General features: G+C 43.8%; 1 protein-coding gene across 10 annotated transcripts in view; it reads left to right on the forward strand.

Moving 5' to 3' along the window:
• Window positions 1–12787, forward strand: part of TENM4 (teneurin transmembrane protein 4) — a 748739-nt gene that overhangs the window by 545187 nt on the left and 190765 nt on the right. For all 10 annotated transcript variants that reach the window (XM_067038410.1, XM_067038412.1, XM_067038413.1 and 7 more), the window contains 3 exons: window positions 2417–2587; window positions 9581–9795; window positions 11561–11771. In XM_067038410.1, the coding sequence (XP_066894511.1) occupies window positions 2417–2587; window positions 9581–9795; window positions 11561–11771 (597 nt within the window). The remainder of the gene's footprint in view (window positions 1–2416; window positions 2588–9580; window positions 9796–11560; window positions 11772–12787) is intronic.

A 12787-nucleotide genomic window follows, 5' to 3' on the forward strand; every position in this document is an offset into this window, starting at 1 on the left:
TGCTTGACTACGAGCTCATGGAGGCAGGGAGCGTTTGACTTAGTTCTGGCTCTCAGTGTCAGCCATGGGTCCTGGCATAGAGTGGGCTTTTAGAAAGTGTTCGTCAGCTGAATGAAGGAGTGATGCTACACAGAGGATGCTGTGGGAGTTGGGGACTGGAGTGTGTGATTCTGTATGTGGGGAGTCAGGGAAGGCGTCCCAGAAGAGATAAGTATGGACCACTGATGAGGCTCAAGTCTTGAATCGCCTGTGGGACTTAAGCCAACGCTTTGTACTAGATTGCAAACCTTTCTGGAAAACACGCTTCCTAGCCTTCGCAAGCATTGTGTATTTAAAGGACAACACCCGTTCTCTGGTGTTTTACGGTCTCTTCTCTATTGTTGCAGAAGACTGTTTAGCAGTTGCTACCTTGCAAAAATAGTTTTAAAACTGAAATGCATGCACATGAATCAAAATCACAGCATTGCACAAAATCACAAAAATGCACAGAATCAAAATGTGCAACAGATACACAGTGAAACGCAAATCCCATCTCTTCCTTCACAGGATGCACCCACCATTATCAGTGTCTTTCTTATCCTTCCAGAAATATTCTATACATATGCAGAAATGTTTTTTACCTAAATGTAGTATATCAAACATACTGTTCTGAATGTTACAATTTTCCTTCCAGAAAAATATATACAAAGAGCTTCCTCACGCTTTTTTATGGTTGCATAGTATTGTATAAATAAAACTTATTTAGCTCCTTATTGGTGGACTGGTTTCCAATATTTTGCTATTACAAACAATACTGTAGTGAATAACCTTGTATGTACATCATTTTGTATGTATATGAACATATCCGGAGGAGAATTGGAACTTCTAAGTTCCAGAGCAAAGGGTATGGGTATTTTTTTTTTCTTTTTTTCTTTTTCTTTTTTTTTTGCGGTACGCAGGCCTCTCACTGTTGTGGCCTCTCCCATTGCGGAGCGCAGGCTCAGCAGCCATGGCTCACAGGCCCAGCCGCTCCGCGGCATGTGGGATCTTCCCGGACCGGGGCACGAACCCGTGTGCCCTGCATCGGCAGGCGGATTCTCAACCACTGCGCCACCAGGGAAGCCCTGGGTATTGGGTATTTTTAATTTGATAGCATTTGTCAAATTTTCCTCCATAGGGTTTGTACCAGCTTATGCTCACACCAAAACAGCTAAGTGTGAGAGTGCTTATTTCCTGTTCTCTTCCAATACTGTATATTTTCAACCTTTTTAAACTCTTTGCCAAACCGTATGTGAAAAACAGTATTGCAGAGTTTAACTTACATTTCTCCTACTATGGATGATGTCTAGAGTCTTTTCACGTGACAAAGAGCCAATTGCATTTCTTATTCTGTAAACTATCTGTTCATATCCTCTACCTATTTTCCTACTGTCTTGCTGGACTTTGCTCATTATTTGTAGTTTTTTTTTTTTTTTTTTATATTAAGGAAATGAACGCTTGGTGATACAAATTGCAGATTTTTCCTCTAGATTGCTATTTATCTTTTGAATCAAAAGGCCAAGACCACTACTTACAATACCCAGGACTTGGAAGCAGCCTAACTGTCCATTGACAGATGAATGGATAAAGAAGATGTGTCACATATAAACAGTGGAATATTACTCAGCCATAAAAAGAAACGAAATTGAGTTATTTGTAGTGAGGTGGATGGACCTAGAGTCTGTCATACAGAGTGAAGTAAGTCAGAAAGAGGAAAACAGATACCAAATACTAACACATATATATGGTATCTAAAAAAAAAAAAATGGTTCTGATGAACCTAGGGGCAGGACAGGAATAAAGACGCAGATGTAGAGAATGGACTTGAGGACACGGGGAGGGGGAAGGGTAAGCTGGCATGAAGTGAGAGAGTGGCGTGGACTAATATATACTACCAGATGTAAAAGAGACAGCTAGTGGGAAGCGGCCACATAGCACAGGGAGATCAGCTCGCTGCTTTGTGACCACCTAGAGGGGTGGGATAGGGAGGTTGGGAGGGAGACGCAAGAGGGAGGAGATATGGGGATATATGTATACGTGTAGCTGATTCACTTTGTTATACAGCAGAAGCTAACACAACACTGTAAAGCAATTATACTCCAATAAAGATGTTTAAAAAAAAAAGGCCAAGACCTCCTGAAACTCCCTCACCCCTGCCCCTCTTCCCCCTCCCCTAGACTGTGAGCCCTCGAGGGCAGGGTCTGTGCCTGGATCATCTCTGTGCCCCAGTCCCCTGTGTAGCGCTCAGCACTGCCAGAGCTCTCTTCAGGGGCTCTTTGTTGAACTGAACTGAACTGAATTCCTGTGTTCCCCACCCCCACTTGTCCTCCCCTCTGGCTTGGGAGTTCCATTTCCACCTCCAGCAGAAAAAGATGACTTTTCTCATTGCTCACCACAGCCATGCACCTGTTTGGCCTAAACTGGCACCTGCAGCCGATGGAGGGGCAGATGTATGAGATCACGGAGGACACAGCCAGCAGTTGGCCTGTGCCAACGGACGTCTCCCTGTATCCCTCAGGGGGCACTGGGTTAGAGATCCCTGACAGGAAAGGCAAAGGAGCCACGGAAGGTAGGGTTGCTGTGTTGTTCGTGTCGTGAGTCCTCTGTGTCTGCCTCTGAACCAAGGAGACCGCCATTCTGCACGCCATGTGCCTGACTCACAGCTCCATGCTCTGGTGCTTCCTCCATCCCTCTGCACTCCACAGCGGCTGCCAGGCCACCTGTGTCTTCATCGCAGTTCCTTGTCACTGTGAGCTCATAGCGGGGGCTTTGGGCAGGGCTCATGGTGCTCAGGGACATCCCATCCCACGCCCTGAGGGAAGTATCATGGGCTTTCACACTGCTGGGCGGCTGTCTTTGATTATGTGGGATCATGATGAGGCAACCTCATGGGATGAATGGGTGTCTCCCGGAGTTGGGTGTGGCAAGGTGGGTAGAGGGTGTGTTGTAAGTGAAATGCCCTTGGACCCTGTGGTTTCATGGAAACACCACTTCAGCTGTTCTACCATTTTCAACCATGTGACCTCGAGCAAGTCACTTAATATTCCTGAGCCCCAGTTTCCTCATCTGCAATACCAATAATCATTAGTGTTTGTACAGTGTTTGTTCAAAGCTTTTTGTCAAGAGCACTTCACATTTAATCCTCACAGCGATCCTGTGAGGTAAGTATCATTATGTATACCCATTTTAGATGCCAGAACTAAGGATCACTTTGATTAAGTTACTTGGCCAGAGTCACATAGCCAGTAAATAATGGAATTTGAGACATGAGCCCAGGTCTGTGTGACTGCAGGGCTCTTGCAGTCTCCATAAGTTGACCTACCTGACTCACCTCATGGTTATAAGACCCTGAAGGAGATGTGGATAAGAAATTCCATTGTACAGTGAGACACAGATGTTTCTCTTTCAATGATGGAAGTGGTGGTGACATTTGGAGTTTGGCATTCTTGAATGGGACATCCATAGACCCGTGTTCTGAATTTCTTAGGGCTCTTTGTAACATGCCATCAACACAGATTCTTTCACTATCAGCCAAGAAGTGGCAGACCCACAAAAATTGGTACCGGGAAGGATGTCTGAGCTCATGGGCCAGGCTGGCTGTCATTCTAGGCAGTGCTACCACCCCTTCTCCTGTGGCCTGCTTCCTCTCTCTGGTGTTACCTCAGTCAGCAAAGTGGTCACAGCGGCCTCCAGTCTTCACTGCTTACATCTTCTTTCCTCTTAGCTCAGTTAACTTTGGGTCATGGCTTCTGAGCTTCCCTGTCCTGTCAAGAGTTTGCCTTCTAGGAATCAGTTTGGTTAACAGCGTAGCATATGCTTGGCCAGAGTAGCTACTCATGGTCTCTGAATGGTCCTGAAGGCCAAAATCCACTCTTGACCTATGGTCATCTTTAAGGGAACTGAGGGCTTTTCCAAAGGGCCTAATCAGAACCTCTGCCTACTCTTTTGCGGGGGGGCAAAGCCAGTCTTCTCCTTTACAAAGATTCTAAGACTTAAAACATTGAATAACTTACACTTTCTTTGCACCTTAATAGGATATGGAGGGAGCATGGATGAAGCTATGGGAAGAGCTCTGGGTTAGGAGTCAAGAACCCTGAGTTCAAGTCCAGCTGCTGACACTTGTGATGCCCTTAAGCAAATCCCTTGAAAGACTTTCTGGGCTTCACTTTCCTCCTCTTTAAAAGGAGGTTATTGAGCTATATTATCTGTAATGTCCATTCTAATTCACAAGTTCTACATATGAAATTAGTAACAGAATCATCATATGATTAACCAGATTGTTCTTTAGAAATTTTTCTCAGGTTGGCCCTGTCCATGGTCCTTCCTGTTGGCTGTGATTCCCGTGTCAGCTTATAGTGTCAGATGTCATAGGTGAATACCATAAATGACAACTGTCTTTAGAATCAACAAACACAGATTTAAGATATGTTTAACTCTCAAATATCTCATTTAGAAAAATGCATTTTCTCTGTGAGACTTTCTTTCAACAGGAGTTGGATCTATCTCAAGTCTCCCACTATAATGAAATTAGTTTGTGGGTTGTTTAGGTTTTGTTTTCTTTTTCCCAAGGAGCAGGAGGTGCAGATAAGAGACAAAATAAAATTGCACCAGCTTACTGGTTTACTTTCACTGGAGTATTTTTGCTTAAAGGGATTATCTGTCATTACTAATGCAAATGGAAAGCCTGTTTACAAACCCCTAAAATGCAGTGCAATGCTGGAAGGTGGTCAACATCGAAAGCAATTACTGTGACAAAAAAATACATTGGTCTGGAGAGACAGAGGACAAATCTTCCTATAGTTTATGTGAGACCACATGGTTCTTAATTTCTTTTGCCTTGGTCAAACCAGTGTCTACGCAGTTTACGTTTTTAATTGTGTTGTTAAAAATCTAGTTCCTTAGACGTATTTCAAGGGGGGAAAGTCCTTAACCCTGACGTGAGTGCATATTTCCTGTCCCTTCTGAGGGTATCAGAGAGCTGATTCCAGAATTAAGATTAGAGCCCTGTTCCACAGTGGTAGGGGAAGCAGTGTGGTGGATTGAAAGAGGATAATAGGCCTTGGAGCCAGACAGTCCAGGATTTGAGTCCTGGCCCTGCCAGTTATTGGCTCTGTTAACTCAGGCCCATTACTCCATCTCCTTTGGCCTTAGTTTCCTCATCTGTGGAACAAGGATTGCTAACACCTATCTTTTCAAAGACTAGTTATGAAGAAGCACTCCACAAATGTTAGCTCCTTTCTTCTTGTCCACCCAAATCCCAAGCCATTCCATGTCAGTTGTTAGAATCTCAGAAATCCAGACTAATTAATATTTTCCCTTCGAAGATCCCACAAAGTCTGGGGCATTTGTGAATATTTTTAAAGAGTATATTATTTTTTAAGTATACAAGTGAACTATATGATGAACCCAGTATTTTAAAGATTCATTGTGTCTTTGAGAATAACATCAAACTGCAATTTATGCTATATTTTCAAAGTGGCTATAACCATTTCAGGGTTGTCATGGGATGGAAACCAAATACAGCAGCTTTTCGAAGTAAAACCATAAGAACTTATGTTATGCATTAATGGAGCAAGGGAAAAAAAGCATTGACTAAACAAGCATTTCTGATGGTTTAATTGGTGGGCCAGGGATAGTATTTTCTTCTTTCTGCAGTGAAATCAAAATTGCCCATCAGTTTGAACCATGCAAATTACTGCACACAGGCTCAGCTGGGCTCTCCAAAATGGAACAGCTTATTTTGCTAACCAAATAAATTTCAAACAGTTGCTAAGGAAACTAAAGAAATCTTTGTGCAAGTTATTGCATTGAAAAGAACCAAAAAGGTGGAGGGAGGGGGGAGAGTGTTGGTTGATTAGGAATTTAGAACCTATCTGGATAAATCTCAGTTCAGGAAAATAAAGACGGAACCTGTGAAGTGCATGGAATTTCAGTTCCTCCAGATCTCCCTTATTTGAGCTATCCAATCATTCCAGTAATTTGTTGAGAAATTTCTTTTATAGACATGATTGCATATTTCCACAACATAGCTATAGGAAGCCTGAATCTGTATATCTTTATAAAGAAAAGGACTGTTACCAGTAGAATCTGCCCTGTGAAACCTAATCGTGCTGTTGGAGCTCCCTAATTCTGAGTTAAGCTCTTTGTACTTTGTTAAGCCTCTCGGGCATGCACTGATTGTATAGTGTCCTTCTTATGAATGTCTTGAGATACTGTCTCCCTTTAACTTTGGGGCCTGTGTGTGGGATCCTAGTTCATAAAAGTTGTCAATTTTTTTGTGTCCCAGGATGGCAGGAAGTTCTCCAACGGGCCTTGGATCTTCCTGGTCTAGGCTTGGTATTAAGCCTGCTAGGACTGTGAATTAAATTGGACCCTCACTCTTAAAGAGGGTCAATGCACTCTGCCACCCTTGAGAATATCTTTGCAGAGTTTTAATGAATAATTTATCAATTTGATGTTCTAAGAAGCCATATTCTAATAAATAAAGGGGCAGCCCAAATGGCTCCATCTCAATGGTTTCTTAAGCATTCTGAGTATTCGTATATACATTTTAATAGTGTGAGGATGGACAGAACCGATACGTATAAAGATGCCCAGTATGTAGTTGGAACTTCATAAATGATAGATTATACTACTATTAGTACTGCTACCTCTATTACTATGCCTACTAATAATGTTTATTATTGTGATTGTTTTCCAGAATGTAGGTAGGAATAAAAAGAGTTATATTCACAGGACTTTTCGTCTCCAACTGCCTCTACCCTCTACCCCCTGTCACTACTCCACCACCTACACAATGGGTATCGCCATGTAGCGGGGTATTTTCTATCTTGGTGCTCAAAATTAAGAACAAAGAATCTTAGGTTATAAGATCTGGAGAGAGAAAGGCAGTAAGGGTTTTTAAAAGACGGGAAAGGGTGAGGGTGGTCTCACTCTGAACAGCCCTTAGCCCAGCAAATCTCATGCCTCTTTCCCACCAGACAGAGGTACTCGGCGGGCTGTAGGTCTTCCCTCCCAGAAGCTTCCATCTCATCCTTAGGGTTAGTCCCTGTGGGGACCCCTAGGGACCAGAGGGGAAGAATGATAAAGGTTAAATTCCAAGATGGGGATGCTCTTTCCCTCTCAAACTTTTCCTTTAGACTGGGCCGTGACCCCTTCCCTAAGGATCTGGACAGGGTGACTTCTGGTACAAAGGTCACTTTTGAACCTAAGCTCCAGAGTGGCCATCACAGACTCAGCCAAGAAAGTCAAGGTCCTGGTTGGGAGTGTGCCATAGACCAGAATTTACTATTTTTATATCATTGTATACACACCAAATATGATTTTTTTTCTCCCATTTTGGCCAGCTTTGGTGAAATACTAGAGTGCTAGAAAAGAATATTCCTTTGAGCCACTCCTGTGGGGTAAGAGCCAACTTACTTATGCCTCTGGGGCCTGCGGACCTCTGGAGAGTCTCTGGACTTGACCTCTGACCTGTGAGGCTAAAGAACTTAGCCGATTCAATAGCTGTCTCCTAAAAACATGCTCACTGGAGGGGAAATGAACTGTGCAGGGTTCTCCAACGGCATGCCAAAATGTGGGAGAAGTTTTCATTATTCATTCTCAGACACAGGAATTATTTGAATGCAGGCAATTCTCAAATCCCATCAGCTCTGGCTCCTACCTACTCACAAAGGAAATGAGTCCTTGGAATTTGGAGTCTCGGGCTTATTTCTGTGCAGTTTCTAGCAGTAAAAAGCTCAGAACTCATCCTGCTTTTGTTTCATACTCCCTCCTAGTTCTACCTCCCTAACAGAATTATAAGATGAGGGGTATACTATCTTCTACCTGGACTATAAAAGGATTGTGGTACAGGGAACCCAAAAATCAGATAAGGAAGAATGTGAAAGTAATTCTCTTCCATCTTCATGCTTTGTGAATTTGGCTTCTGTCTTTGAGCTTTGGACCGCAGTGCCATGGTTTGTGTGTGTCTACATTTTCAAGGTAACAGTCTGGGGCATATTCCTTCCATAAAGGAATTAAATGCAAGCTCTTTCCCATGCTAAGGACAGAGTACTAGTGATACTTTTATTGAGAGCATGCATTTTAACTTTTTTGTTGGCATATTTTTAATTAAAATAACGTTTAATGGTTTAAAGCTAAAAACCTGATGTTTCTGCCTAGGAGTTTATAAGGAATGATAACATATGGAGAAGTTTAACATTTAAATGGAATTTTATTATTTAAAACAGTAAAATATTTTATGGCTACAACAGTGCCCTGCCAGGCTCCATTTCAGCATCAAATGTGCTTTGTAAGGAATCTTACAAAGCTGGGGAAAAAAATGACATTTTAATTTCTTATTCCCCAAGTGCTTTTCATAAAAAGTTCCCACAGATGTGTTTTCTTTATAAATGGATTCTCGGTCTCTGAAGTGTCTCTTCCAACATCTATAACACCACCACAAACCTTGGAGCTAGGATACCCAGAGGTCCTTCTAATGACGAATAAAATGTGGTCTGTTGACTTGATTTTGGCTTGTTAGTGTCCTAAGGGTGGTCTTCTAATGTCCCTGTCCTCTCCTCCTGCCCCCGCCCAACTCTTCGGAGGGCTGATGTCTGGCAGGAAGTTAGGGTTTATATTTTTCACATGTGAGTGTGTTTAATTACTAAATAGAGGAAGTCTGATAAGCAGCCTTCCTTCCTGGCACTTGGGGTGCCCCCAGAAAGCTGTCACTCTCCTGATTGGTGACAGAATTGGGCAAGAGACCTTATTCTTGACCACTCCCCCCCACTCCAGCAACCTGCAGGGTTGGGGGCCTGGGTTGAATTTCGAAGTATGTCATAAGGTTTGTGCCTGAACTTGAAAAATCCCCTCATCTTTACCCACTTTAGCACAGTGATATTCATAGCCCTCCATCCAAGACAAAGAAGCGTTTTTCAGGAATGTTTTCTCTCTTCAGATGTACCCTTTTCCTCATTTTCTCCAACCCTACCCCTCCTCCCAACACAAACTCTCATCCACATGTCTGAGCCTCAGAATTTGGCTCCCAATTACACACAAACTAGTGAACTTGTAAAATGTACCTGACTCTACTCAGGTCATGCTTCCCACTGCTGGGGGAACCATTCTGAGTTGGAAAGTTAATAACAACACCTCATTCCCTCTATCTTTTCTGTTTTAGCATGCATGCTTTTACACACACACATACACGTACACACACACACACACACACACTTACAGTTATTCTCATGTGACTGCAAGTGATTATTTTTAGGATCAAAATATATCTTAACAAGCTGTAGAATTATACAGTAAACAGATGGCCCTTGGGGAGGACCCATTCTGCTTTGGAAGGATGCATATTTTTAGCAGAACAATTTGGGCATCATTGGAAAAAAAAAGTTCCGGGCATTCTTACTCCTCAGTGGGGGAGTCTGGGGCAGGGAGTAGGCTGGCAGCAAAATGTTGTAGAGAGGAGTGGGAGGCAACGGAGAGCCCTGCTTGCTCAGATGCTCTGATCCCTGGTTTCACGTGTGGCTAACGGTGATGTTTTTGTCTTCCCTTCCCCATGTCTTGGTAGGAAAGCCCGGTAGTTTCTTTCCAGAAGACAGTTTTATAGACTCTGGAGAAATCGACGTGGGGAGACGGGCTTCCCAGAAGATTCCTCCTGGCACTTTCTGGAGATCTCAGGTGTTCATAGACCGTCCTATGCATCTGAAATTCAACGTGTCTCTGGGAAAGGCAGCTCTGGTCGGCATTTACGGCAGAAAAGGCCTTCCTCCTTCACATACACAGGTAAGCAGAACCCCACGGACCCTGCTCAAGAAGCCTAAGTCGAGAAGCCTAATGCTTAAGCCTGGATCTCTGACCTTGAAGGAAATTTCATGTATTTTATAGCCCATTCATCCATTTGCCCTCTCTCAGACCCTACCTTTCAGATGAGTAGGGTTGTATCCTTGGAGCTTGTTAAGAGGAAGCCTTTCTAGGAAATCTCTCAATAGCCTTTTTTACTAGTACCCAGTCTTGAAGTTAAATTATCCAGGAAGTGTAATCTAGAGAAAAAAGCATGCACTTTGGAGTCAAAGAGACCTGGGTTTGAATCCTCTTGTTATCAGCTGTGTAACCTTGAGCCTGTAACATCCTTTCAAAGCAAGTTTCCTAATCTAGCCAAGGGTGATAACAATACCCGCTTTACAGGGCTGTTGTGAAGAGTGGAGAACCACATCTAGAAGGCAGCCAGCGCAGGACCTGGCTCAGAGTAAAGCTCCCTTCTCTCCTCAGGGCTTCACATTTACCCAGACACATGCAAACTAGAAACACTTAAGAAACTCAGCCAGCATTAGCAGGTGTAAGCTTTTATATATAGAATGGGTAAACAACAAGGTCCTACTGTATAGCACAGAGAACTGTAGTCAATATCCTGTGATAAACCCTAATGGAAAAGAATATTTTAAAAAAGAATGTATATATATGTATAACTGAATCACTTTGCCATATAGCAGTAATTAACACAATATTGTAAATCAGCTATACTTCAATTTAAAAAAAAAAAAAAAAAACTCGGCCAGGATGATTGACACATTACCAGTCATGATAGGTTAAGAGCAGACTTGTGTGAGGTCCTCCCAGCCCTGGGATTGGAGTAATATAAATCATAGGCATCCATCAGACATTCCCTGGCCAAAGGCAGTCTTCCTAGACCCCGTAGTTATTTAAGTTTTAGATAAAAGCTAGATAAATACATTTGCTTAGGATGGAGTTGCAGAAAAGTAGAGTCTGGGTCCCTCTGATTTCTTTGTAACACTGCCATGCTGGTCCTGGACTTCACGCCCCTAGACATTTTCACATGAGACAGAATCAGTATCTATCTTGTTTTTCTTTGAAGATAGACAGACAGACAGGTAGACAGTTGCACGATTTGCTTGCCAGTAGGCCAGCAGGACTTCCCCAACAACTGCCTGCTGTTAGCACTGTGTGACTGACTTCAAGTCTCTCAGGCTAGTAGGCTTGGATCAGTCGGCACTTGTGTTTGACACAGCATGTAATTATGGATAGAGTTTTGAGCTGATCCAGTTTAGTTCCCCTAAAACTGCTCCCTGAAACTGGAGCGTTGAGAAAGGGTCATTGATGAAAGGAAGATCGGTATAAATCAAACTTCCGTTTGCACTTGCCTGACAGTTAAGCCACATCCAGTGCTCCAGGCCCAATCCTAGACCCCTGAGATTCCTGCCCGCCATCACCTGCCTGGGGTTGGAGTTCAAACAGTCATGAAGTGGCTGGGTTTCTGATCACTGGAAAAGCATGGCTGTCCTGTGCAAACTCTGAGACTTAAAAATAATCCACTCATTACAGTGCACTCACAAGAGTACCAGGAGACTATTGCCAGGGAATAATGGGTTCTGGGAAGGAGTTGGAGTTGGTTGGTCAACCTTCACATGACTTTAGCCTCTTTTGCCCATTTCAGGTTGTATTTCCCTGTATCCTCCCCGGGAGAAGCCTGAAGAATGTAGCATTGTGGTGAAGCAGGTCCACTGCTAATTATGTTCTCTTTGTACTTCAGTTTGACTTCGTGGAGCTGCTGGATGGAAGGAGGCTCTTGACCCAGGAAGCACGGAGCCTGGAGGGACCCCAGCGCCAGTCTCGGGGAGTAGTCCCCCCTTCTAGCCATGAGACGGGCTTCATCCAGTATTTGGATTCAGGAATCTGGCACCTGGCTTTTTATAATGATGGGAAGGAGTCTGAAGTGCTTTCCTTTCTCACCACTGCCATTGGTAAGGAAGCTCCACCCCTCTGGGGTCTGTGGGATATTGTCTCTTCGGGTGAGAGGACACTTGAGGATCCTGGGAGTTGAAGTGGACAAGGGGATGTGTCTTGCCCAGAGGCCACCCGGCATGAGGCCATCCTGACTGGGCTTGCAGGACAAGGGGTGGGAGTGAGATGCGGGGAAACGAGGGAAGGGGGTGACAGGAGGAGCTGGAAGGCCATGTTGGGCTGGCACCTGAGCCCAGCACTGTTGCCTACTGCCTTCCTTGTGTTATCTGTGGCCTGGTGTGTGGACTAGCAGCTGCATTTAAACACCAAGGGGCGAAACTGACAAGGAGACAGGAGTTCTTGTTACTTCTCTCCGTCACCTATATTCGTCCTTATAATCTCCCTTGGTTCAACTCACTGATCTGTTATTTGGGTTTTTGGTTTCTTACATGAGCTTTTGTTTGCTTGTTTGTTTTGCTTTTGGAGCCAACAGCCCCTGGCAGATGAGGGGAAGAAAAAGGATACAGGCTTGGAAAGAGGATGAGAACAGCCATGCAAAGGGCTGGGTGAACCGTCTGATCAGATGGGGCTTTTGTAGAGAACCGAGATGTCCTGAGCTCTGGCGGACAGCAAGCCCGGAGGATTTAAATGAGCTCTTAGCAGCTTCTTGTCCCTCGTAGTGGAAGAGTTCTCATTCAGAGAGAGCGCCTTGGCCACCTCACAAGCCTGTGGGTGTCCGGGGAGCCTGGCATCCTGTTTTAGGGAATTTCTCTTCTTTACGCATATACTACTGCACAGAATTTGTCTCCTCCTTAGATCACCACAATGCGATACAGGATGCGTTGGGCTCAGTGGTTCAGGTCAGAAAATGTTGCTTCGGTTTATATCAGAAGCGCAGTGACACAGCCTGGAGATAAAATCCCCTACAGGGAAATAAAACTTCCAGAAGACAAAACTCCACTAACCAGAACGCTTGGGGATGGATTTTCTGCTTAATGAAAAAACCTCTGTGTTTTTTTTTTTTTTTTTTTTTTTT

This window comes from Kogia breviceps, chromosome 7, assembly GCF_026419965.1.
Source record: "Kogia breviceps isolate mKogBre1 chromosome 7, mKogBre1 haplotype 1, whole genome shotgun sequence".
Classification (NCBI taxonomy): Eukaryota; Metazoa; Chordata; class Mammalia; order Artiodactyla; family Physeteridae; genus Kogia; species Kogia breviceps.